The 27,290-nt window shown below is 51.1% G+C and overlaps 1 protein-coding gene across 47 annotated transcripts in view; it reads left to right on the top strand.

The window, feature by feature from the left end:
* ANK2 (ankyrin 2) overlaps window positions 1-27,290 on the top strand; it is a 380,522-nt gene that overhangs the window by 306,886 nt on the left and 46,346 nt on the right. For 16 of the 47 annotated variants that reach the window (XM_066234167.1, XM_066234277.1, XM_066234407.1 and 13 more), the window contains 5 exons: window positions 6,486-6,558; window positions 9,668-9,812; window positions 15,598-15,700; window positions 16,382-16,485; window positions 26,297-26,521. In XM_066234167.1, the coding sequence (XP_066090264.1) occupies window positions 6,486-6,558; window positions 9,668-9,812; window positions 15,598-15,700; window positions 16,382-16,485; window positions 26,297-26,521 (650 nt within the window). Of the gene's footprint in view, window positions 1-6,485; window positions 6,559-7,699; window positions 7,754-9,667; window positions 9,813-15,597; window positions 15,701-16,381; window positions 16,486-21,228; window positions 21,265-26,296; window positions 26,522-27,290 lie in introns of all 47 variants that reach the window. The other 31 variants (XM_066234064.1, XM_066234103.1, XM_066234095.1 and 28 more) reach the window with 6 other exon arrangements.

Below are 27,290 nucleotides of genomic sequence, written 5' to 3'. Positions count from 1 at the left end.
AGACTGTCCCTGTGTTGCCCTGACGTGTGGTGACAGCTGGGTGTGTGGTGAGCACGGGGGTGCCCTTGACTGAGGAGCTGGGGTGCAGAGCAGGCAGGCAGGCAGCCTCCCGGTGCCCTGTGTCCTCCAGTGAAGCCCAGGGCGCCTCCTCGGGCCAGCCTCTCTGTGTTTTCTTGTTAGTGACTCTTCTGAAGCTTGACCTCTGGGAACAGCAGTTTGGTGACATGTAGATGGTGGAGCCCTGGGGGTCCTTTAGGGACAATGTGCTCAGAGAGGGGCAAGCACAAAGGCTGACGGTGGGTCTTGCCAATGGCCCAGACCTGGAGGGCGCGCCGCCGTCCTGGATCTGGTGAGAGAGGTGAGGAGGGAGGGGCACACTTTGGTGGAGCCCATGGTCTGTGAGGTGCGGTCCTGCGTGGAGGGCCGTGTGATTTACTTGTGGACATGAGACGCGTGTCCAGACGCCAGAGAGTCCGCAGCTTGTTTTCCGAGCGGAGTGTCAGGGCCTGTGGGCCCCGTGTGCCGCAGAACTTTTAAGGATTTAAAGTGGAGCTTCTTCCGTAAGTCACATAGGGAGAAACGGGTCTGTCTTCCACCTGTGCTAATAACCCCGAGTCTGCGAGGCTGACTATGGACGGCTTTCTTACCCTGTCATTTCTGATCTTAAGAACATCTCCCTCTTGGGGGCCTGGGCTCATCTGGCCTCCTTGAGTGCCTGTCCCAGGTGAGTGATGCCCCAATGAGTGGCCCAGCCCGCCTGCTCTCACCAGACACACCCCCTGTCGACCTGGGTCAGGCGTATCCTTTCTTCTTTCCAGCTTCCCTGCAGCTGGCAAGCATGCATCCTTTTCTGGCACCTTGTGCATGTGTCCTCCCCTGGTGTCTGGATCCACCCCGGCTGCCGAGGTGACGGGGAGGAGGCAGGGCTGGGTTCTGTGCTGTCCCTGTTTGGAGCAGCCCCGTGCCCACCAGCAGCGCCCCCCACCCAGGGCGGTGGCGAGGGCCAGGGGCCGGCACTCAGCTTCCGTAGGAAGATATATTCTGAGGGAACTGGTCAGAACTGTAAGATGGAACTAGCTCACTGGCAGAGAGAGCGCGGCCCCCCACGTGGGATCCACAGTAAAGGACCTCACACAGGCCTGCGTCCGAGGACGGCCGCCGTGCAAGTTCTCAGGTGTCCCCGAGGAAGCGGCTGGACAGATGGCCAGGCGCCCGCACTCCCAGCTCCAGGGGCTCAGAGAGAGAGAGGCCTCTCCGACTCTGCCCGCTGTTTTCTTTGGTACCCGGTTCTCTCCACGCCGCTGAGGCGATCGAGCGAGCATTGCTCTGCGGAACCACCGGACTCGGAAATAAAACAAGTTTCTGGGGGGGAAGCCGGCAAATGCAGGCCTGTGGCGTGCCTGCTCCTAGAAGCTGTGTCCTCCGGCCCCCGGCCCAGGGTGGTCCTAACTGGCTGCGTGTTCTGATGCATCCTCCCTTTTCCTCCCCACTCCCCGGACAGTGGTTCTTCTCGGACCTTCGTGAGTTCTACTGCTTCCTGACAGGGAGTGTGGGCTGAGAATGGAAACACAAACGTTCCTTTCCATCCCACCGGTCTCCTTCCTGACATGTCCCGTCTCTGGGGAGAGACGTGCGTTTGTTCCTCTTATACCACGCTGTCCTCAGTGACATCAAAGCAGTGACAGATATTGAGCAATTGCAGGTGTTCCAGGCACTAGGCATACGTCTGGGATTCAGATTCAGTTCATTGGATTCCGGAGTCCTTGTTCTGAGACCTGTGACGTAACAGAGCTTAGCTCCACTGAAAGCAGCTGGATGGGAATGTTGGGAAAGAAGAGTTTTCACCTAATTTTCAAAAAAAGACCGTTATTGATCTTCCTGGGAGCGTCATTTCCAGCATAATTTCCTCAAGTCTACGGAGTCACTTAAAATACCTTGGAATGATTCACCAGTGATAGGCAAACAGCACAAACCGGTGTAATAATTACGTAAAATTAATAAAATAAAATTTAACCTGTCACCGTTTAAACAGGACAGTTGAGCCACACGCAGCCACACAGGCGACGCGCACACTTCACGCTGTTGGACTGCGGGGAGGAGCGTTGGAGCAGCTGCCTGGCTTCTCCTCCATCAGATGCAGTTTCCCAGGCGGCCATCCGTCCATCTCTCCGGGGTCTCTCCCCAGCGTGTGGCTAAGAGGAGCTGGGCCGCTCCGGGGAAGGCAACGTGCCCGCTGCAGAACTCAGGGCGTTTGGAACCAGGGCTTGTTTCGCTAACCTTTACTGCATAAGACGCCATGGGGACAGGACCGCTCGACCTCCTGGGGTGGCTGTCGCTGTGCGGGGGGCGGGGGGAGGGCGGGATGGGGACACAGACGTCAGAATGAGGGCCTCCCGTGTACGGCAGCAGAAGCGGGAACCCCCCATCCTGTCCCCAGGTGATGCTGGGAGATGTGACTCAGGCTGCGCCTTATGGATCAGCTGTCGTTCCTTGTTTGTGTTACGTGTACAACTTTAAAGTGATCGTACTTTATGCCACATCTAGTCATTGATGGGAGGGGCATACAGGACTGACAAAACCACCGAGATAAAATGACGTTACATTGTCGCTGGAAGATCGGAGCACTCTTTGATAAGCTGTTAAGAAAATGTAAATGTTCAAAGTTCTAAACTGGTTAGAATGGGAACACCCCCCCCGCCCCCCCACCCCTCCCCACACGGATGAGTCACGTGACACTTGGAGGCGGAACGCAGAGGCTTTCTTTGAATCTGAGTACCCTGATGGGACCACTCAGTTGTCAATCTTGCACACAGGCCGCCGCTAATGCATTCTGTGCTGTGTGCATACCCCAAAGTATGGACATGTGAGGGCTTTTACCTCATCCTGCGTGTGTCTTAATGAGACACTATGCTGAGGGACAACCTTTTTAAACTTCTGACATCATTGTTTTTCCAGTCTGTTATCATCATCCCTACCATACCTGAGGTAGCACCTGTTTTTGGTGACTTACTTTTCTGAGACTTGTCTGAACCAATTGCCTTAATTGTTTTTTTTTAATAGAGAAAAATGTTATTTACATATTTAATTTGTTATAAAAATTATATTTGCCTGTACCACTTGTAGAATGAGTTTGGAAACACAGGCCAGCTGAGACTATCACCCCTCGGGTGGGCACCCAGGTGTGGGCATAGGAAGGGCACACAGTCCAGACCCCCACCCAGCTGTGATGAAGTGAAGCCCAGCCCAGTCCAGCCCCCTTTCTCTTCTGCACAGAACAGCCAAATACACTCCACCATAGTAAAAGCTCGTCCTTGGGTCTGCCGCCTCTCATATCCTATCTAATCACACCCCACGCAGCTTGGGCACAGTGCATGCTCCCCTTACCTGTGGAAGTCATTTCTGGTCTTGACCGTGGAATCCTGTGGCTTCTCTTGTAGAAAGAGCAGGCTCATTATTGTGTCACATCCCTGTTGCTGTGTGCCGCGCACAGGCTCACAGGCTCCTGCACAAAACCATGGTTTGTGATAATCAGGTTTTCCAGGGTAGAGTATGTGTGCATTTCTGACGACTTGAGTCGCACTGAGGAGGACACATTCACTGTCCAGTCAACAAGTACTGACCACCCCCTGAGGCCAGTGCACAAATGCAGACTGCATTTCTTACCTTGCCCTGCAAATGGCATTTTTCACCTCTGTCCCCCAAATCACAGCCAAGACGAACATGGTCCCTGCATGTTGCTTTCTCTGTGGCCGCGTCTGTTTGCTGATGGTAGCTTTCGACAGTCATCAGTGACCCAGCTGCAGCAAAGTGATTTCTACAGTTCAAAGAAAGTGCTGTCGTCCTGTTATCATCTGAAAATGGAAACCGAGAACGCCCAGCCGAATCACTTGATCATTTAAGGAGAGATGCTCCCTGTGAAGGGCAAGTACTCGTCAGCATTCTACAGAAATGGACGTCCTGGTGTCGTTGAAGGCTGGAGCTAGCCCTTTGGGTGTTGAACTCATTTTATTTCCACTTAGATACTCAATTAAACAGTTTTCCCAAAGTCACCGTTTAATAGGATGTCATTGTCTCTGTGCTGTGTTTTAAGTACATCATTGCCCATGATGTGATGCCCTTTCTTTCCTTTTCTTTTCTTTTTTCTTTTCTTTTCTTTTCTTTTGTTTTTTCTTTTCTTTTCCTCTCCTCCCCTCCCCTCCCCTGTGGGGAGGCAGTCAGAGAGACTCCTGCATGTGCCCAACCAGGACCCACCCGGCACGCCCACTAGGGGGCTATGCTCTGCCCATCTGGGGTGTTGCTCAGCTGCAACCAGAGCCATTCTAGCGCCTGAGGCAGAGGCCACAGAGCCATCCTCAGCATCCGGGCCAACTTTGCTCCAATAGAGCCCTGGCTGCAGGAGGGAAAGAGAGAGACAGAGAGGAAGGAGAGGGGGAAGGGTGGAGAAGCAGATGGGCGCTTCTCCTGCGTGCCCTGGCCGGGAATCAAACCCTGGACTTCCACACACCAGGCTAATGCTCTACCGCTGAGCTAACCGGCCAGGGCTGCATGCCCTTTCTTAACACAGGAGAACAGGTTGCAGATTGAGCTGCACAGCAGACGCACCTGAGAAACATTTTGAAAATGCGCAGAGTTCTGCCCGGTCCTCGGGGAAGCTGATTTAATATTGGTCTGTGATGGGACCCAACCAGCAATATTAAAAAACAAAACAAAATTCTCCCTGATAATTTTAATATGCAGCTCGAGTGGAGAGAGCCATTACTGTAAAACACAGGTTGCAATTTACCTGTGTTAAATGTATACACTAATGTTCAAATGATAATTGAACGGGATATCACAGCCGTCTTTCTCCGTTTGTCCCGTCAGCAGATAGATGTTGACCACCTGTCGCCCTCTGGAAACTGTGGGCAGGTGCTTTTGTGTTTCCAATGGCGTGGGTGTTTGTCCGTGAGTGAGGCATTCTGGGGCTGCGTGAACAGGATGAGTGGGAGGCTGGGTGTTCTGCCCCCTCCTCTGCACAGCACGTGGCCTCCTTTGCTTCCCTGGTGTCTTTTTTTTCTTTATCGGTATATCGCCAGAAAGGAAATCTGTTTAGACATTATATCATACTGCATACTTTTATATCATCTATTTATTTGCTACTTCTGGGAAGAAAGGCATTGGTGCTGGGGAATCATTGCAGCTGTTCAAATGTGTCTGGAACATCTGTGTAGCGTAGTATACAGACCGGGGCGACTGTTGACTGCATCTCTTGACTGCATCTTAGAGGCTTTTGGTGAAGATTTTAGTCTTATTTCGAGAGATTCGTCTTTTAAAATTCCCATAACAATGCCAGTCGGTGTGTCTGAAGCTGCTCCTGACGTCCAAACAATAGCCACTCAGAATGTTTCTTCAACACCTGAGCGATTGAAAAAGTTCAGAAGTCCTTCACTTTCAGATTAATTTAAATGAAATGAGTTACAATAATAATAACTCATGCTAGCTAGTTTATTGAATACTAAGATATGCCGATCATTGTTCTTAGAGCTGTTGTAAATATTATTTCATTTAATCCTCATAACAGTTTTATGAGTAGTCTTCTTACTGGCCAAGTGATGAGACCACAGTTCTTGTCTTGTTGAAGGAAAGAGTTTAGATAAGGGACAGCACAACAAGTGAAGTGAGAATTTGCTGGCCGTGCGGGAGGAAAGTCAAAGCAGAGGGCACTTTGGAGACAGGTTTCAGGAGTCAGCCCAAATGGGCTGCTGCTGCCCACTGCCCCCCCCCCCCGTTACAACTCTTGTGGGTCCATTAGAGCCCAGGGGAAAGAGAGAAAGGCAGGCATGAATCCTCAGTGTGACTGATCGTCAGTGCCATTGCTAAAGAATTCACTTCTCAAGTGGGAACGCAGAACAATGGGCTTGTCTTGTACGACTTCCCTGGAGTTCTTGATCCTTTATCTTTTTTTTTTAATTCAGTGAGAGGAGAGGAGGCAGAGAGACAGACTCCCCCATGGACTCCAACTGGGATCCACCCAGCAAGCCCGCCGGGGGAGATGCTGTGCCCATCTGGGATATTGCTCTGTTGCTTAGCAACCAAGCTCTTCTTAGCACCTGAGGTGGAGGCCATGGAGCCATCCTCAGCACCTGGGGCCAACTCACTCCAATCGAGCCATGACCATAGGAGGGGAAGAAAGAGAGAGAAGCAAGAGGGGAAGGGTAGAAAAGCAGATGGACGCTTCTCCTCTGTGCCCTAGCCAGGAATTGAACCTGGGACTTCCACATGCTGGGCCAATGCTCTACCACTGAGCCAACTGGTCAGGGCCTCTATTCTCTACCTTCAGGAGGAAGAAATGGGTTTTCATTCTAGAACGTGAGAGAAAGAGCTCCCAGCATACACAGGGAAAGACGGGACCGCAGGTCTCAAGGAGGAGTCTGAGCGCCTCTCGGCTCTTAGATCTTTGGTTAGATTTTGTTTTTGAGGATTAATGATTTTTTTTTTCTTTTCAGACTATCACTGAAAAGCACAAGCTGAATGTTCCCGAGACGATGACTGAGGTGCTCGATGTTTCCGATGAAGAGGGTGAGCCTTTATTTTCAGACCTCTCTAAAGCCTGTCCTGGTCCCTCCCAAAGGAGCCGTCCTGCCTTCAGGGTCTGAGCTGGGTCTCGATGGCAGCATCTTCACTCGAACATTGCGGTCCCACCTTGGTTTCAATTCATTGATATCTTTGCCATTTGGGGAAGGAGGATTCCGATTGGTCTGTTTTCAACTGGTGTTATTCTTGTCTAACTAAATAACAGGCCTGAGAAAGAACTAGAAATTGGCCCTCAGTGAAAACATCGACCCAATAATGCAACAATTAACGTATGTTTTAATTGTATTAAATTACTTTTCTTATGACATCACCTTCAATGAAAAGATCCTAGAATGCACACTATCAGTGGTATATCCAGAAGCCCCTGCTTTCTGGCTGGCTCAGATGTGCAGCATATATTTTAAATCCAGAGGAAAAGAGCCTTAGAAACTATTTTAAAAAATAAACAACAAAAGCATAGCAGTTAAGTCAGAAAAATTCACCTGTAAGAGTTTGATGTGTTAAGTCAGAAAATGTGCCCCCCCTCCCAGTGTTAGGGTTGATACAGTTTATCCAAGGTGTCAAGGTTCTGAGATGCTGACAGATCTACCAGGAGCATTTGGGACCCTCGGGTGGGGCCATGTTTTGGGCTCCTCACCTCCACCCCAACTAGACAGTTGGCTTTTCTTGAACAAAAAAAAATCCGTGGCGCAGCACAGAAAGCCTGCGGCCAGCTGGGTTTCAAACCACTGCTGCGGTTGGGCGTGCACCCCTGAAAATTGATGGCCATGAAGAACAGCACCGGGGCTGATTAATTGCCTTTATGGAGACACAGGAGTGCTGTTTCTTTAGGGTTTGTTAAGATCTAATCACAAGGTGACACTGTACATTGAGATGTCTACTGGGGACCCGTTTGCTAACGTGCCTTTTGGTAAGCGCTCTGAGTTGAGCTGGGTTTTGTAAGAACTAACGACAAGAAGACGCACAGGTTGGGCCGGTGTGTGACCGACCGTGAGCTCCCAGCGTTTGTTACAGTTCTTTCTGTTCCATCCTCCCCCAGTTGGACCCATGGGCCTCCCCTTTCCCGTGTGCACACCCTATCGTGTGGGGGGCTCATTCTTCTAATCTCCACTTGTACATTGGACAGCGTTCAAACAGTCTGGTGACCACTGCCCTGACGGGGAAACCCTCGCTGATTCAGGTACCCGCCGAGGATGTTGCTGGAGTGAAAGCTTTTCGTGGCTTTTAATTTTTCTTAACTGCGTAGGAGCCATTGGCTTGATGTCTAAACCTGGATGCCTAGTACTAACCTGTCCCTGTGGAGGCAGCATGTGTCCCACGGGCGAGGTTGTGTGTGCGTGCGTGCGTGCGTGCGTGCGCTCGAGCGTGTGGGTTTTATTAACTTGGAAGCTTCAAGCCACGGCTTGCTTACACTGTTCACGATTTTGCGACCGTGATGGAGACATCTTAACATCATTACGTTGTCTTGTGACTGTTATAGAAACAGTCTCCCCCAGACTAATATTTCTTCTTAGAATACAAGTTTAAAGGGGGAAGAAAAAGAAACTATTCTTGGATAAGTTGACCCGGAACTAGCATGAACTTGTGAACAGCTGAGTGAGACGGCTCAAATCGAATGCTGTTTTGTGTCATTCTCGGGGAAGAGAATGGTTCTGACACGGTTACAGAGACACCAGATGAGTAGCTATGAGGTCATGTTTAAGGTGGCAAGGCTTTTGGGTATAAAGGACCTTCCATGACACTTGCGAAAGGACTTGTATGGTGCAGCTTGTTTGAATCAACAGACTCGTCATCAGTAAGGGTCCCTTCCCTCCTCATCAGTAAGAGGAGACTGAGTCCAGACTGCGACAAAGCTCATACCGTGTTTTTTTTGTTCCTGAAAACATGGTAAGTTTCCATCCAAACCAGACATTGCCTGCGTATTGATGAGCCGCTTCTTAGAATGGCTCTTACAATGTTTTCCTCCCAGAATGGATCCCACTTTACACGACTCATAAAGGCACTCCCAGGGGAGATCTGCAGACCACACAAAGCAGGGAGTGGTGGGACAGGTGAGTCCACAAGGCCGATCGGCACACGTCTGAGCTGCTGGGTCTGGTCACCGTGTTCAGACACCTGCTCTCGTCCTTGGTTTGAACCATTGCTCACCGACACAGACCTTGAGCGCTGCTGGTGTATTGCACATTTTCCTCTAATAAGTAACCCACATCACTCTCTCATTCACGCTGTTGACGTGAGGTCTGTGACCCCTTACACAGCAGCCTCTTAACTGAAACCCCATCACATGTGCCCGTCAGAACCACACCTGAACAAATGGACCCTTCCAGCTCATTTTTTGGGGAGGCCAGCCTCGCTGACCTGTCCTCGGGTGGCCACAGCAAGTTAGCACAAACTCGGGCGGTCCATTTATCCTGGTCACAGTGCCAGAGGCCGGACATCCGTGGTGGGACTAAGCTTCTGAGCTCCGAAGGCTCTTAAAGGCATTCTTGTGTCTCTAATTCCTGTGGCCTTCAGCGGTCTGGAGTCCCTTGCCTTCAGCTGGCCTTTTGCTCCGTGCTTCTCTGTGTGTCCATCTTGGTCTCCTGTAAGGACACACTCACTGGGTTTGCCCAGTCTGATCGCCTCCCAAAGCTTACCTTCATTACCTCCCTAAAGCCCTTCCTCCAAACAAGGCCACCCCCTGAGGCTCCCTGTGGGCACCACCCTAAAGTGACCCCCCCCCCGGGCCCTGTCAATTCTTCAGGGTGATCAGCATCAGTGCGTGTTGTGCTCGTCCGAGTCATGTTGATGTGTGCCTGTCATTAGTGTCGCCTCATGATATAATATCAGGAATAAACCAGCTGTCACTAAAGGACATGAATAAGTAGGAAAACTGAATAAAGAATCAGAGTCCAGGTAACAACTTCCTCTAAGTGACAGGCATGGGGCCGGGTGTCGGTTCTCTGACTTCTCACCTTTTTTTTTGTTGTGCACATGCGCGGGGCCTTCCTCTTGTGTGTGATGCTCTGGGGACACCCATCCGTGCCATGCTGCTGGCGCTGTCCCGCTGCACATGATGGCAAGTGATTCTTCCCTGTCCTCTGCTCGTTTCCAGGGGACGACACAATGACTGGCGACGGCGGAGAGTACCTGAGGCCTGAAGACCTGAAGGAGCTGGGTGACGACTCGCTGCCCAGCAGCCAGTTCCTGGACGGCATGAGTTACCTGCGCTACAGTTTGGAGGGAGGACGCTCCGACAGGTACTCACAGACGCTTCCCCGCGGCCTCAGCCAGGAGGGGGTAGGCACGCTCTTAGGGGGCTTGTAGAAGAGCAGGCGCCACGCTGACATGAGCACCCCCCCGCTCTCACCCCCCAGCATTGGCCTGTTCTCTGCGTTCAGCTCAAAGCGGGGAAACCGAGGCCTGGAGAGATTGCATAACCTATTAAATCAAATGCAGAGACACCCACCTTTAAACAGATACTTTTACTCCTTTGCCGCTTTCTCCTCTCGCCTGAGAGGAAGGACAGTGAACCTGATCAGAGCTCTTAGGACGTGCCCTGGCCCCTCGGTTTTAAGGTTAGAGCCATAGTTTCCGTGAATAAAGATAGCTATGTCGCAAAGAAGGACTAAAAAGAATATGCAGTCAGGGAGCGTCAGGTCAGGGAGCGTCAGGACAGTCCCGCGGGACCCTGGGCCAAATCGGGTGGAGCCCGGGTTCATGGGCCTTGGGAGGGCGAGAGACTGGCTGTGAAGCTTTGGGTCAGTGTCAGTTTCTGGACATCCCTGACCAGCACGACTGGTGCCTGTTTTCCCGAGGTCAGCTGGGGAGGAACATGGTAACCCGTCAAAAGCGGGCAGCTGAGTTAGGGTATACCATCTGGCTATCCACAGGGTGTGATGTCTGGTTACTGCTCTCCGGTTTCAGCTGTCCATCTGGGCACTTCTGAGCTGTGACCTAAGCATGTCTGGAGTCTAAGAAATCACGTCCCTACACAACAGTCCTTTCTTCATGGATCATTGGCAGGAACAAACTTTTTGGGTTTTTTTTCCTTCCGCACCAGGGCCCCCTGCCCTGTGTTTTCTGAAACGGTTCAGTGAACGGGCCATTAGTGCCTTTGGGGACTGGCCTCATGGGACAGAGGTGATTAAGATGCGGTTGCTGAGTCCTAGCTCAGCGGGTTCACCAGGCCAGCGGTGCCAGTGGGTCTGGGGCCCCAGGCTCAGGCGAGATGCCGGGCTGTGACTGTGAGGACTGTGGTGGCCATGAGGAAGGCTGGGCAGGGCCATGAGACTTGATTAGATCCCGAGCCAGGGCTGCAGACATGTGAGGGTCAGCACCTGGTACTGACCGAGCATGGGGGAGGGAAGGGACGTCTGCTTGTTGGGGGACCCCTCTAATAGCAGGAGAGGTGACCAGGTGTACAGAAGAGATGTCAGAGGCCTCAGCTGGGAAGTTCTGCCACCTGAGAACCCCGCCCCCCTGTGATAGGAACTGGTGTGAAGATTTGAACTCTGACCTCAGTAGTCACAGTCGTGTGGGACTTTGAAAACTAGCCAGATCTGGTGATGGATTTCCAGGGTAGGTGGTGCAGAGGAAGGTTAGATGGCCTCCTAGGCTTTGGTGCCTCAGATAGAGGCTGTCCTTGGGGTCAGGATGCAGAGACCACTCAGGGGGATTGGGCTTATGTTCTATGTATTGAGCCTTTGACACATACTCACAGATTTGGACCTCACAATCTGAGATTCTTAAAAGGCTTCAGATGTCAATAAAGTGCATAGTTGAGGGCTTTACACACACATTCCTCAGAGTCCGAGCAGCCGCATGACCGTCAGTGAAAAACCTTTCAATCCAGTGTGGTGGTGTCTTTTGTTAAGAAAAAGTGCTGGGTGTGGCCCCTTTTCCTTCTTTGAAAGCCCTTACGTTGAGAAAGAATTTAGAGCGATGCTTTCTGCAAAACAGGGCTTGCTGGTCTGACTGCTCTGCCTACACTGGACACTGTGCAGCGTGTCAGGACAGTGTTTGAGCCGAGACGCGAGCCGATCTCTGGCTACCTGCTTGCTTTCCAAGAGCACCGGAGACGGGAGGGGGGGGTCTCCCTCTCCCACTGAAAACTGCAGTCACAACAGCAGCTCGTCTTCAGGGCATCTTGTTTGTTTGTTTTTTAAATTTTGCTTCGACAACTCAGTACGTTACCTTTTTTTGGGGGGTCACCATTTACCGTCTCCTTATTTATCTCTTCATTTGGTATGCATCCAATAATAGCACCATGCCCAGGTACGTTTCCTGTCGCCTGGAAATGGGAACTTCCTGACCCATCCACCTGTCCCCTGCTCGCCGCTCAGTGTGCGTGTTGTCCGTGTGGGCTATGTCTGCGGGCTTGCTTCTGTTCTAGAATTATGGATTTGTTCTTCAATCATAATTTTTATGTATCCAATTGAACAATGACTTGGCCTGGAAGGGATACATATATTACTAGAATAGAAGCTAGGACAAGCGCAGGTGTGACTTCGCCCATCACAGTGCCCCCCACACCCCCACACCCCACGTGGTCAGGAAATATTAGGGTGACTCCCTCGAAGGGAATCTCCTTAGTCCTTGTGGTTGGGGGTGATAGGACAAGAACTGTGAGGGCGCAGAAGGATACAAGTAGGTACAATGTAACATGCCCGGAATAAAAAACACAGCCAGCTTCTGATTGGTTGGGTCTTGTGCCCGTTTTATTTTATCAGTGCTTACAAACTTACAATGCTCTCCGAATGCAGTATAAAAAACCCTAAATGACAGTGAACCACAGATATCTCTCTCTGTGTTAGAGAAAACACACTTTTCAATGCTTACTTGGTCAGTATGGTTTGAGGGCTCCAGTTCTCCAATGTCTAGTCACTAGGACTACATTCTTCAGTGACATGATAAATTTTACAACAATCTAATATGTGTCTATAGAATAGTGTCCCCATAGTGAAAAGTGTCCACGTAAGACCAGAGCAAACACGCAGCATGTCGTAGCCGAACCACAAGTAAGAATTAACACTGGAGAGGCTGTGTGTTCCTGTAAACTTATCAACTGAATAGTCACGGCTTCTGACTGAGGGGGGAGAAAAAAGAACACTTGGTTACAAAACATTTTAAACTTGTTGTAACATTTTAAATCAAGTGGATCGTTTCTGGGCCAAAGATTCAAATTATTCCGGATTTTGGTGCTGGTCCTTCAGAGAGAATAATGCTCTATTGTTATAATATTATAACATTATTTCATTGAAGTAGGTTCTGTGACAAAATAGAAAAAAAAAGAGCAATTAGAGACTATGAACAGTGCTTAAATAAGTAATAAGCACTGTAAAGGCAATTGTGAGTTAGAATAAAATCACAAGATAGAAACCTGTGTCTACAGGGTTCCTGTGTGTCCACTCTCTCTCTAACTCCTCTGTCTACAGATCCTGGTATATTTCTGTCTCTACCCTCATCTCTCTCTCTCTTTTTTTTTTTTTTTTTTTTTTTTGTGGTTGTAAGTTACCTCATCTCTTTCTTTCCTTTATTCTTTCTCTGTATTCCTTTCCTGTTGGGGCTTCTGAAAAGAAAAAAAAAATGCCACCCCCTCTCACTCTGCCCTTCCTTGTTCAAAGTCAAGTGGGAGACTGACCCAGGAGTCAGGAGGCGTTGCTTGCAGAACATGGCTTTACTGCGTTCTCAGCCCAGTGAGCCCTTGAACACCTCACTCCTGAAACAGACAGACATCTGCCCAGGTAGGCGTGTCCCTGGGGGTGGCTGTCGAGACCTGGCTGCCTTCTTTCAAAGGTTGGTATTTACAGTGGCGCCAGCCACGTACGCCACCAGGTCTGGTTGAGGTACTGTTCCTCACCATTCTGTTTGCTCCAGTCCCCTTTGAGACCTTGTTTCTGCTGCCCCAGGGCTGCATGCCAGAGTCAATTCTACCTGGTGACTGCATCTCTGCCTGCTGGTTATAAGCTGGCATGCTCACTTATATACGTGTAGCGCCTTTAAATGTGTGAAGTCACAATGTGGGACTTTAAATGGGCAAAGTCACACTCTGGGTCTTGGCCTTTTAAAGCCATGGAGAGAGATTATGTGATGGGCACACCGGAGTCCCGCCCCGGAGTTTCGGGACGGTGACCCTGCACTGTTGTCTCTCCCTGGGCCCCATTCTAACCAAAGTTTAGGGGAGTAGAATTTCAAAGCAAAACACATACAACAAATCTTAAGCATCTTTGTGATTTAAAATAGGAAAAAAAAATTTGTTCAGTCCTTGAAGTGAGACAAGATTTGCTGCGATTAAAGACCCTTCCTCCCACCCATCACAATTTAATTCCATCCTCAAATTTGAGGTCAGGCCAAGGTGACCCGCAGGGCCCTGGACCCTGTGTATGAATTGCACCTTTGAAATCCCATGCACAACTATAGAACCCGCCACATGGGGGCAACCTATGACTGCCAGGACAGAGCCTCCAGGGTGGCCAACGGGGCCTGTCGTCCAACCTGCTCTCCTGGGCTGTGTCCGGCCCCGCTGCCTTCTCCAGAGCCTGTGAAACGTGGAAGAGTGAACTCCCAATTCTCTTTAGATTTCGCTTTATTATAAACACAGAGATATGTAGATGTGAACACCCAGGGCCAGGCAGTCAGTGGCTGATGCATGTCACACCCCACAGTACTTGGGGTCCGTTTGGGGGCACAGAACCCAGGGCAGAAAAAGAGGGAGAAGGCCCTAAACACCACCATGAACCATCTGCCGCCTGACGATGTCGCCAAGAACTGCCGGGGGCCACACTGATACCTCGTAAAGGTGACAAGAGTGCGGTTTATCTCATGAAGAATATTTGCAGAATGCAGTAGTTTCTGCAGATAAATATGCACTAGCTTGACATTTAGTCCATAATTCTATGAGCCTCACCGGCAACACGCCTGCCCCGGGACGGCAGTGAGCCTGTGCATGTCTGTGAGTACTGTGAGAGTGTGCGTGTCCTCTGTGTTCCCGTGTGGGCTTTGGGCTGCTCGTTTAAATCTAGATCTTTGAAGTGTGGACGGACACGCACAAAATACAGCTTATTGAATCTGTCACTCTGTTTGTCACTGGAGTGCACAAAATGGTTAGGGAGGAATGTAACGGCCACCCAGGCGAAGGCCGGGTCTGTCCCTTCGCATTTGAGCATCCACATGCAGAATGCGGATGTCTGGATGTCCCAGGTTCACAAAGTGCAAGGCACCGACAGTCAAAGCCTGAAGCCCGGGTGAAGCCAGATCTCGTCTCTGCTCACTATCCCCGGCCGTCCACTTGTGCTGGCAGACGTGTTTGGGTCTGGCTGGCGCTTAAAAATGCTTTCATGTGCCTGTGTCATCACCATGGCGACCAGCATGGGGGATGCTTTGCTCAGCACAGTACATGCTGTGGCAGCGGCACTGTCCTCTGACGTGGCCTCGCAGGGACGCCAGACACACAGGAGGGAGGGTCTGCTTCCTCAGGAAGCCTGCATGTGGCTGCGGTCTGTGTCCTTGCCTTCCAGGGTGTCCCTGGGGCTCCTGGTCTCAGTGACCGTGCAGGACGGGCGTGGGCAGATGGAAGCCGGTCTCGTTCCCTTCTCCCTGCGGGGGGCTGCTCCCGGCCTTGCTTAGCTGCTGGAGGCCCACGTTGGCACAGATCTTGTGTGCTCTGCCCTGGGATCCTTTCCTGCATGAGTCTCTGGGACTGGCGGCTGGCGAAGGCTGGTTGCTGGCTTCAGACCTCTCTGGGAAGGACATGGATCAGATTAGGAGTGTCCAGTTCTATTTTCTGGACTCCCTGGGGGCCCCTGCCATTGAGTGGCAGAGCCAGTCAGAGGGTGTGTCCGTGCCGGGTGACCAGCGGCCCGGTGGCACGGCGGCTGTGCCCACCTCCCCCTCCCCCCGCCACCCCCGCGCCGTGGTCTGTCCCCTGGAAGGTGCCGGACGCTAACTGCATGCTTTTTCCCCTCTCCTGCCTGGCTCATCATGCCCTCCTCCCCACCCCGCTCCGCTGCTGGCATGTGACGTGGCCTCCGGCTCACCTGCCAGCCTCCGGTCCTTCAGTTCCGACAGGTCTCACACCCTGAGCCATGCCTCCTACCTGAGAGACAGCACCATGATTGATGAGGCCGTGCTGATGCCCAGTCACAAGGTACGTGGCCGCCACCTCCCCTCCCCCGCCCCCTGTGCAGCTTGCAGACGGGACCCTGTGCTGGAGATGTCCAGAGAAAACCTTTTCATCTAAAAAAAAAAAAAAAAACCCAAACAAATCACCAGAATAAGAGATTGGAGAGTCTTTCTAACATGAAAAACATTCACTCGATTTTTTCCACGAGCAGAGTGTTTCTAAAGGAATAGAACACTTGTGTCTTTAGCTGTTCTGAAGTCTTCTGTGGAGATTATATATGAAAGTCTATAAAATGTCTTTATGGGAGCAAAGAGTGCAAGAGAGGGTGCATTTAAGGTAAAAAAAAAAGTGAAAAGAGCAGGTCTCATGATATCTCTTAGTGTTCGAAATTGTTCTCTATAGGAAGGACAGTTTATTGGGGGAGTCCTCTGATATTTGGGATTAAATTTTTTTTTTAGCCGGAAACACTAACTACACGAACACCTCCTCTATTCAGAGGCTGGTGCACAGGGGATCTAATATCAAGGATTCACACGGGACTGTATTATAAAAGAGGCTTTAAGACCCTCGGTCTGCTATTTTCAAGTGAAAGGCCTCCCGGGTGACCCCACCGCTCTGTGGCACTGTTCCTGAGAGCCGATGACATTTCACTCAGCGCAGAGGGAGGGGATGATGTGCACTGAACCCGGTGTTCTCTCCATCCAGGTCACGGCTCTCGCTAAGGAGGCAGAGAGGAACTCTTCCCGCCTGAGCTGGGGCATGGAGAACCTGGACAATGTGGCCCTTTCTTCCAGCCCTATTCATTCAGGGTGAGTCCGCGGGTATCGTGTGTCCAGACCAAGGGGGGAAAGGGATGAAGTGTGAAAAGAACATCTTTGTCCCCACTGTAGCTGGTGTCTAGCTTACAGGGGAAGTGACCTTTGTTTAAACTCGTAAAATCACGTGGCTTTATCCAACGCGGACCCTATCCGCAAAGACCGACCAGCAGACAGGGTCGGATTTGGCATCGAAAAGCTGACTGTTTTCAAACAACTTGGAGCAGGACTGCACCAAGCAGCTTGCGTACTAACTGGCCGATCCCGGAGGCCTCTGGACTCCTTGATGCTCTGTCTTTAAGAAGTCTTAAAAAAGAAGGGGGGCAAGGTGGTTTGCTTTGCAGAAAGTTTCTGTCTGCTAAGATGAACGACCAGTGAGGTAATGCCTTTCCTCACATGTTAGTGCATTTAGCAGGATGTTTACAGAAGTCTGGATCACCCCACTATGTAGAGGAGTTCTTGTGCCGGAGGCAAAGGCGAGGGCTGCCCGTAGGGTTCTCAGTGAGCGTCTCAGGGTCAGCGGTCAGGGCACGCCGCGGGGAGGTGCTGCCGTTCCACAGCAACTCGTTACAGAGTGGGGCTCTGTGCTGGTGACTGAGCACGCTGAAAGATGGTCCGAAGGGATAAGAGTGACGTTCTGTGGAGCACTTACCCTGTAAAAGGGAGTTTTAAATTATAACACCCTTCACGATTCAGTTTTCCCTTACGGTTTAATAGTGTCAGTCGTGTAGTGATTACACAATTATATGTAAACTCTTCAAATATTTGTTCACTTAACCACTTTTTTTTTAAAGCCCTACCCATATGTTGTCTATACACAATGCTTGGGTTTAAATTGTTATTTCAAACCCCATATCCAATCCATAATTCCCAGAACTGCATTGAATTGTGGATCCTTTCTCTCTCTCTCTCTCTCTCTCTCTCTCTCTGGTCTAAAATAGTCTCCTTTCAGGAAAGCATTCTGAGGTATTGCAGTTAAGAAATTTTAGGCCCTGGCCGGTTGGCTCAGCGGTAGAGCGTCGGCCTGGCGTGCGGGGGGGACCCGGGTTCGATTCCCGGCCAGGGCACATAGGAGAAGCGCCCATTTGCTTCTCCACACCCCCCTCCTTCCTCTCTGTCTCTCTCTTCCCCTCCCGCAGCCAAGGCTCCATTGGAGCAAAGATGGCCCGGGCGCTGGGGATGGCTCCTTGGCCTCTGCCCCAGGCGCTAGAGTGGCTCTGGTCGTGGCAGAGCGACATCCCGGAGGGGCAGAGCATCGCCCCCTGGTGGGCAGAGCGTCGCCCCTGGTGGGCGTGCTGGGTGGATCCCGGTTGGGCGCATGCGGGAGTCTGTCTGACTTTCTCTCCCCGTTTCCAGCTTCAGAAAAATACAAAAAAAAAAAAAAATTTTAGACCTCTGACTCTAATCTTCTAAAGATTCATAGGATATAAAATCAGTTACATAGATACAGAAAAATAATTGCAATACTCTTTTCTTTGTTACAAAATAATCGCAATACTCTTTTCCTTGTTACAAAAAGTAAAAGCTAGTTCCTAACACAAGAATTATTCAAAGGGATTAAAAATCAAATTGAAATCAACCAAATTAAATCAACATTTACCTACATGTTTGAGGTATGAAATGAGGTCATTAAAATCTGACAGCTAGCTGTAAATTATTCAGGAAGCGTGACATTGTGCGCTCCTGCTGAATTTCTAAGCAGCGCTGCAGAGGGGAATAGGCAGTGTCCGGAGGGTCGAGGGCTGTGAGTCAGAATCCACAACCAGGGTAGTTACTTCCATAGCCAGCCACCCGGCGAAAGACTGTTTGAGGTTCAGTGTGGTTGTTAACCAGCCATAGCTGGGTTGACAAAGGAGTCAACGTCCACAGCATCCGGTGGTTAAAGATTAATCACCTGTTAAGATAAGGATCTTTAAAACCTTGGCCTCTAATACACCTGTTCTTCTGTGAACTTCACACGTGACCACTAACTAAATATTCTCAACTCAGGCTGCTCGTTAGAATCTCCCGGGAGCCTGAACGTGCTGAGGCCTGCGCCTGGTCTGGCTCCCAGCAGTCTCTGTTGTTGCGGACGTAGCATCGGTGATTTCTACAAGTGCCGGGAGTCCAGATACGTGTGTTCTGTAGAAACGGTTCCACGGGATGGCGTGGCCTCACCAAGCTTTGGTTATCATGGAGGCCTAGATCATTAACCTGTCCCGAGGGCCTCACATGTGTTGCCCGAATTGTACAGGGCACTGAACCTTGTGCCAGGTGCTAGGGAAAATCATTAAGCGACTAGCCTTCCCTTTGAGAAATGGACCGGTACATGTAGAAGACAGTCTGCGGAAGGGAGAAAGAATGGAATGCAGCCCTGGCCAGTTGGCTCAGTGGTTGAGTGTAGACCTGGCATGTGGAAGCCCCAGGTTCGATTCCTGGCCAGGGCACACAGGAGAAGCGCCCATCTGCTTCTCCACCCCTCCCCCTCTCCTTCTTCTCTGTCTCTCTCTTCCCCTCCCGTAGCCAAGGCTCTATTGGAGCATTGGCCCGGGCACTGAGGATGGCTCCATAGCCTCTGCCTCAGGCACTAGAATGGCTCTGGTCGCAACAGAGCAACGCCCCACATGGGTGGAGCATCGCCCCCTGGTGGGCATGCCGGTGGATCCTGATCGGGCGCATGCAGGAGTCTGTCTCTCTGCCACTCTACTTCTCACTTCAGAAAAATAAAATAAAATAATAATAAAAGAACATGATGCCCTCTTTTGAGAAGATCCATCAGACCCCGATCCGACCCTGACCCTCGGTCAGTGACACGGGGCTCGTGATGTCCACAGTTAGAGTTTCAGTGCCCTTGTCTGGAAGATGAATGTGAGGTTAGGGATCCCCTGGGGGGAAATTGAAGGATGACCTGCTTTTTAAATAATTAGCATTTTGTCTACAAAGACTAAGGACTCAATGGGTGGTAGTCAGTTGTGTACACACTCCCCACACACGCGGTTCACATCATTCACATAGTCCAAACCCACCAAGCACCCATCCGTGCTCCGAGCCACCAGCGTGGTGCAGTTCATCACGGGATGTTGGGCTCACTGTTACTTTTATCAAGTGACCTCTCATCTCGTCACGTTTCTGCTAGAGCATTTGTACAAATAAAACACACAGCCCACGACTCTGACCGACAGAGATCCCGCCGCACACTCGACCCTGATGGTCGTGGTGTCCGAAAGCCACCACCACCTTCATGTTCACAGACAACAGCATTCATCATGTCACATCCCGTCACGTTCGTTTCTTACCATTGTATCCAAAATGCACTAGTGAGACCCTCGGGCGGCCCAATAGATACAGCAACAGCCACTGTCTGGCGAAAGAGAGGCCGACAGTGATGTTTCTGTTGCTGTTCTTCAGAGAGAGTGTTACTGATTTCATAATGGAGCTAACAGATATGATAGGCCGTGCAACCCGGTGATGACCGGACCGTGTCAACTTGGCCGAGACCGTGAATCCACAGCCCTCTTCCGTTTCAGATGCGCTCCCTGGGTTCGTAGCTGTGAGGCACAGTTCCCAGGAACAGTTCGTTCTGCGCTTTATTTTAAATATGATTCCAAAAGTCTTTGGTCGTATAGTCTTTTTTTCATGATAGCCATGTGCCAGCCACTCAATGTCAGTTCGTCATGTTGCCTTGCAAGATATTGCAATAACTAGAAAGTCCATTAAAAAAGAAACAAAACCACTCTTTTTTATAAGAACACATTGAAGATGATTTTGCTGTCAATCGAAAAACCAGAACAAAAGTAACATTTATTAGAAACTTGTCACCATAGTTGCTCAAGGAGGGGACACTGGTATTTGAGATTCAAGGAAGTCAGGGCTGTTTCTCATTGGACAACATTAATATTTAAGTGCCCGGAGCAGTTAATTTGATGGTTCGTGTGTTTCAAACACCCTAGTTTCTTTTTTTTTTTTTTTTTTTTTTTAAGTTACAGGAAGGTAAATTCTTTTGGATGAAGAAAATTATTTTATAAGTAGCTACACAGCTCTTTTGTAAGGTTGGCTTTCTGTTCCCTTACACATGTCCCCTTTTGTACATCAGACGAAAGTGAAGCAGAGGTTAGGGAGAGAGAGGCCTGGGGTGGGGGGTGTTGGAAAGAGACCCCTGAGGGGGCCAGCAGCCCCAGAGCAGGGCTGGAAGTCTTGAACAAGCACTCAGACTTTGCTTGGAGAGTTTCTGCTACCTGCCCATAGGTAATTTCTTTCACCGACCCTGCTTGTCCTTGACGCTGGTCTGTAAACTGTGCCTTTTCCTTCTGCACTTCTGCCGTGGCCCCCAAAGGGCTTGGTCGTTGTCTAGAAAGCACTGAAAGTACGGATGAAAAGCTGTGGAGGTAAAACTCTGCCCATCCATCACAGATGACGTTACTTTCCTTTTAACGCCCCCCCCATGACGTTTTGTGGCTCCCAGGGCACGTCTCCCTGTGCAGCGCCCCCTTGGCCATTGCTGAGCCTGGCAGGGGCACGGAGTGCCCACTGGTGTCCTGAGCCCCAGGGCCCCGAACGGGGGAGCCGCATGGAGCCCACCCCTGGCCCCTCTCCACATTTGCACAGAGCGGGGTCTCACTAGTGTTTCTGCCTTTCCTCAGTGGAGACGGCCGTGGGGTGCGAATAATAGTGTCTTTTTACTCAGAAGGGACTTCTGACGCCTTCTTGGTATCTCACCGCCCACCCCTTCTCTGTGCTAAAGTATCTGTTCTGTTGCAGCTGCACCTCTCCATGTCTCGATCGTGACAACAGCAGGTGACTGTGCATTACCCCCTCCATCTCCTCCCCGCCTCTCCCTCCCCCACCGCCCCTGGGTGCTTCAGTGCGCACGCACCTCCCAGACAGAGAGAGAGAGAGAGACCCTGCATCTCTGGGCTGAGCTCCCCTTCCTCTGCGGTGGAAGGAAAGTGGCCTTTTTCTGTTCTGTGGCACGTCAGCTGGGATGGCGCCCACGCTGCGCGCAGACCCTCCAGGAAAGGCTGTCTCGGCCGTGGCTCCCACCTCTTGGCCTTTTTTGGGAGACAGGGTGCTCCGTGCAGCTGAGATCACCCTTTCCAGCAGTGACGCCAAAGTGGCTGCCCTGTTCTGAAGTTACGCTGAAGGCTGTGACTTTCAGCGTGACTTTCAGCATGACTTAGAGGGCTGCTTTAGAAACTGCATTCTCGGTGAGCTGAACGGAGGCTGAGAGTTTATAAGGAGTTCGTGTCTGTGCTCGTGCTGCTTCACATGCAGCTGTTTTTGATATTTTTTTGGAAATGATGCTATAGAATAAGTCTAGTCCGCATTAAAAAATATATATCCTGGAGTAATTTCAATCAAGTTATTTTTTAAGGTTCTTAGACGGCCGACGATAGTATTTTTGTCACACCGTCGTCCATCATGATACGACAGATTGTCCACAAATCAGACAATTTCCTCTTTCCAATTTCGAAAATGTTGATATCCATCCTTTTCGATTTTCTGAAATGCTGTCAGGTCTCTGCACGTGGAGATTGTGAGCGATAAACGGTGGTTTGGTGGTTTTTAACGAAGCTGAGCCACTGTTTTCAAAGACACTTCCCATCGGGATTTCAGCTTATGGGGGTCGGGGAATTCAGAAGGAGCTGGGGGGAGCACAGAGGAGGAGGAAGCCCACGACGTGGTCTCACTAACGGCCCTCTCGCAGGGTACGCGTGGACCCCTGAAGCACCCCGATGGCGTTTTTCTTCCTGTTTTCCACCCCATAACTAACTGAATGCTGCTGTCTCCCTCCCTCCCCCCGCCCGCGGCCCCAGACGAATTTGACAGTAACACTGAGCCTTGGTAACTTTGGGGGTGGAAGGTGTGTCACCCTCAGCAAACCGGATTCCTCTTCTTCTGCCCTCTTCTGAAGCATGTGTCTGTTCAGCTAATCCAGTCGCCTCTGTGCAGGCGCGGCATCTGCATTAATAACAGCAGGTTGCCTTTGCTTTTGTTCTTTTTAAATTGTGATAACACCGTATCTCACAATTTAGAAAAATCTTGGTAAGAATCTCTAATTTGCATGGCCGCTGAATTCCATGTACAGGAGGGTATGCCATTCAATCCGAGTGTGTCACGCGATATATGTATATACACATATATGTGTGTGTGTGTGTGTATATATATATATATTTTTTCTGTCTGTAGTCTCAAGTCAGACTTGAGTGCAGCCTGTGTCCATTTTTTCTGCAAAACTGCCCATTGACTGGGCAACCAGAGAGCAAACGGGAGAGCTCTTCGTGGAGTCGTAACAGCTTACCCTCCAAGTGGGCGTTCCTGCCGGGCCCCTGACAGAGGACACGGCACTGGGTGTCCTAACCCGGCTGATGTAGACGTGAACGCCGGAAGCCACTCTGGCGTTTGAGGGAAGTCTCAGTCGAGGGGCGAGAAAACTGACACTTCTGGATGGGGAGTGAGTGGTCAGAGGTCACAGAAGTTCTTCGAGTCAGAGTCAGATCAGCGTGGGCTTGGAGAGGGACCCCGGGGAGGACATGTGCTTTGGCGGCACTGCCCTGTGCCCGGTGATCGTGGTGTTTCATATTTTACTTACATACTGAAGTTCATAAACCGACAGAGAGAAGCCCCATCACCTTAGGAAACAGTGTTAGCGCAGGTCCAGTTCACTGTAGGCATGCGTTCAATGTCAGCGTCTCCGTGTACTTTTCTCAGGTTGCTGTAAGGGTACTGTCACTTTTAAGACATTTAAAGTAGATATAAACCCGTGTGGGTATAGGGACGGGATGGTGAGGGACAGCCCAGCATTTGCTGCATTCTGCATGGGACCCGGTCCTTGCCCTGCCCTCAGAGCAGACACAACCTCCCTGGTGTGCGGACGGGGCCGAAATCCCAGACATGACCTCTCCCACATGATGAGAACATGGGGTCCCCCACATGATGAGAACACCTTACTTACTGAATCAGCCCCAGAAATCATCCCTTACCCACAGCCCACGCCTGGCAGCCTCCCCCTTGTCCCTGTGGGACAGGGACAGAAACAGTCTCTTCCCATCAGAACAAATGTCCACTCGTGCTACCGCCAGCCCGAGCAGGGACCCCTTTGGATAGCCTGACATTTCCTAATGAAAATGCTCAAAACGCCTGCTTGACTTGACGTCGTGAACTATTGGGACGAAGTGACGGACCGGCGTTGTTGACTTTTACCAAAAAGACTTCGTCACCACCTAGTTAGAGCTTGAGTCACGATTTCCCTTATTCCCTCTGTTTTTAAAGAAAAGGCTGTTTTTAGTTTACAGTGGTGCCCACTCAGCTTTTTTATCTGCTGTTCATGTGGCAGCTACATCATTAGAGTCTGATTTTTCCTCCTATGAGCAGAAATACATGAGTGTAGTCATTTGAATGAGTTCTGCCTGGATTGCTTGTCCAGAGACCAACAGATTAAATCTTCTGCTTGACCACCTTCTCTTTTTGTTGGGCACAGAGATGGACAATGTCTCCCCACTTGCTCCTCCCCCCCTCCTCTCATTCACACGGGGGACCCCCCGGGGCCATGCCTGGGGATACAGGGTTGCTGCCACCATGGCCTTTATATGGCTCCTTGCCAGTTTCCAGGAAAGTAAGTGGTGTGTCGTGTCAGCGAAACCCTTTTGGCTCAAGGGGGCCACTGCCCCGTCATCACTGTGTCCTCCGTTCCTGGCTGGGTGACCGGCCCTTAGTAGGAGGGGACAGACTCTGCAGGAAAGGGGCTCAGGGCTGGAACCCTTCCAGCTGGAGGAGACAAGAACAAGAGAAGATTTCACAGGGAGCAGTTGATGACGTAGAGTCAGAGAAAGGCATCCAACGTACTAAGCGTTCCAGCCAGGAACGTGGCCTTCCCTCGCTGGTTAGGGAACCCCGCTGTAAGGGGTGCTCTGTGCAGCCCCATGGCAGACCCATGTGGAGGCGGTGAGCGAGCCCCAATGACCGGATACAGGCTTAGACACACACGCCAGGCTCAGACAGCGTCAGGCACCTGGACCACCACAGTGATTCCTTAGGGTCTGAGCCCCTGGCTGTTCACCAGTGTGGACAGGGACCAAAAGAGAAACAAAATTTAGAGAAGGCAGACAGATCGGCAATGAGTTTGCAACAGCACTGGTTCAATCTTAAGTAGCTTTTCTCTAGTTTTAGCAAAAATCACCATAAATACAGTCAGCTAAGAAAAATCAAGTCACCACAAGGGTTCAAATAGTTCTTCCATTCTTTTGAAAAACAAACATTTTTTTTAAGACTTCGTATCTAGGGGTAAGAACTGCAGCTCATGCTGTCCCACTGTGTTTTGATAAAACCCAGAAGCGTCCGCATTCGGCCATGAGCTGCTGATGACTCTCCCCCGCACGGCCCGCACGGAACGGAACCCACAGCAGGCTGGCAGCGTGCGCGCTGTGTCCCGGCTGCCTCGCTGCCCATGGGGGCAGCGATCTGGCTCGGTGTCCACCACATGGCATGCTGCTCGGGCTCTGAGCTCTGCCTGCCCGTCCCCTTGTGTTGCAAGCAGCAGGGCTTTCTGTGTGATCGCATGCTGCTACGAAGCATCACGTTCTGCATTCTGCTATGAAGAGGATGCAATGCTTTTTTCCTACCCTCGTCTAGAAACAGCCTCAATGTGCTGTGTTTCTTCTGTCCCATGGTCACTCGGATTGAATACTTGCCAGTGCTCTGGGTGTGGTCACAGACACACTGCCCAGCATGGGGTCCTGGCCCAGCAAGCTTGCTGACCTGCACCCAGGCCCCTCGGACCCCTGCGCTGCTATCCTCTTTCTGTCTTGGCATCAGACCCTTGCAGAGGCAGTTAAAATTGCCAAGGACGGCGGCGTAGTTTTTGACAGGGTGCCCTTGCTGTCCACTTGCGTCCTCATATCCCTGTGCACGGCAGGTGGACCGCCTGTGTCACTTCTGCTCCTTGGCAAAGAGAATGAGTGCCTCCAAGTCTCCCCGAGTGCTGTGACTAATGCAGTGACGAGAACCCCACCAGCCGCCATTGCCCCCTCTCTCTCGACACACAGACTGGTCCCTCTGGTCTGTGCTCCTCCCCTCCATGGATGATGACCTTGGCAGAACAGGAGCAAGGGCCACAGAGATGCCTTCACGTTTCCAAGTGATGCGCTGTGCTCTCCCATGTCTAATTTCCTGTTGGCTGAGGGCAGTCCTGACGCCCAGACACCCTGCCTGAGCAGGAGCTTGTGTGTCCTCATGTCAAGCTCAGAGCAGGGGCACTTGTCACCTGCTCCCTGTCCACCCCCATCTCAGCTCCGCTGGAACTGGGTCACGGTCCTGGGTGTGGTCCTGGGAGAGGCCTGTGCCTCTTGTCTCTGACGACACAGAGTGACATTACAATGAGCTGGACGAGATAAGACTCTGAAAAGTGAAGTGGCTTTCATTCACTTCCAGCAGCTGCTCTGTCCCGCTTCTGACCTCTGTGCGAGTTTCTAGGGGCGCAAGGACCGGGAAGATGTGCAGCCAAGGAGCCTCCTTGGCGTGTTTATATAATTTCTCTCCCCTGTCTCTTTCAACATGGCATTTATTTTTTCATTTAGTTCATACTTAAGACCACTGTCAACAGACCCTAGCAGCAGCCTTCTTCGGTGACAGATAAAAATAATACAGACATTTAAACAGCAACACGACACAAGCCAGGGCATTGGCGTCACATCAGAGGACACATTCCCCACCATCACCACCGCATATGTCCATCCCAAAGAGGTGTTTGGAGGACAGAGCATTATGGACAAAGTTTGTTGATGGGGCAGAACCAGTGCTGCCCACCTTTGACCTCTACCCTACCTTCCAGCTTCCTGGTCAGCTTCATGGTGGACGCCCGTGGGGGTGCCATGCGTGGCTGCAGGCACCACGGGCTTCGCATCATCATCCCGCCACGGAAGTGCACGGCCCCCACCCGCGTCACCTGCCGTCTGGTGAAACGGCACCGCCTGGCAACCATGCCCCCGATGGTGGAAGGGGAAGGCCTGGCCAGCCGCCTGATCGAAGTCGGACCCTCCGGTGCTCAGTTCCTCGGGTAAGGCTCTCCCATAAGCCCCCACGTGGCCACTGCTGAGCTGTGTGTCCCACCGACCCCCCTGGGAGGGACAGCAGCAAATGGACCTCGGACGATTCAAAGGCAGATCTGTCCCCCAAGCGATTCTTTAAAAATGGCATGTAGTGACTGGACGCTCGACACTACTTTCTCGCCTCTTTATTTTAGGGCAGGACTGACCTCAACAGTCCAGTTAACTTACTCTTTCTCTGTGGGTGTGGCAACAGCCGCTAGACTCCCTGAGGGCATGATCATCATAGTCGGTGGTAGGTATTCTTTCACTACGAGATGTCGGCAGCATCGAATGAGAGATAAGAAATGAGACCACTCTATTCCAAACACAAGTTCAGCATCCCGTGCAGTGAGGAGGCAGAGTCGTCTTTGTGGGGGTAGAAGGGTGGCCCTCGTAGAACAGCCAGAAATCCAGTCGGAGCCGTCTGTCTTTTCTGCTGTCAAAATTGCCAGCCTGGCAGTCTGTCTGGTCACAGTGTTCACGAGGTGATGAGATCTGGATTCCCTTCTGCCATCCGTGTGTTAGCAATTCTGAGCAGAAATGAGCATTTATTTCCTCGTCTGTGTGTTTGAACGGTGCTGTCTTATTCAAGTGGTGTTTCACCACACCGAGAGATGTGTATCGCTTCTGTTGAGAACCCACCAAAAGATGACGTTGTGGATGTCAGATGCGTTTCAAAGTATTTTGAAACGAATCAGGTGGATTTCAGTCTCATCCCAGCAAGTCTCCGTGCTTGAT

The sequence above is a fragment of the Saccopteryx bilineata genome, chromosome 1 (assembly GCF_036850765.1).
Source record: "Saccopteryx bilineata isolate mSacBil1 chromosome 1, mSacBil1_pri_phased_curated, whole genome shotgun sequence".
Lineage (NCBI taxonomy): Eukaryota > Metazoa > Chordata > Mammalia > Chiroptera > Emballonuridae > Saccopteryx > Saccopteryx bilineata.
This window is presented reverse-complemented; position numbering and strand designations above follow the sequence as displayed.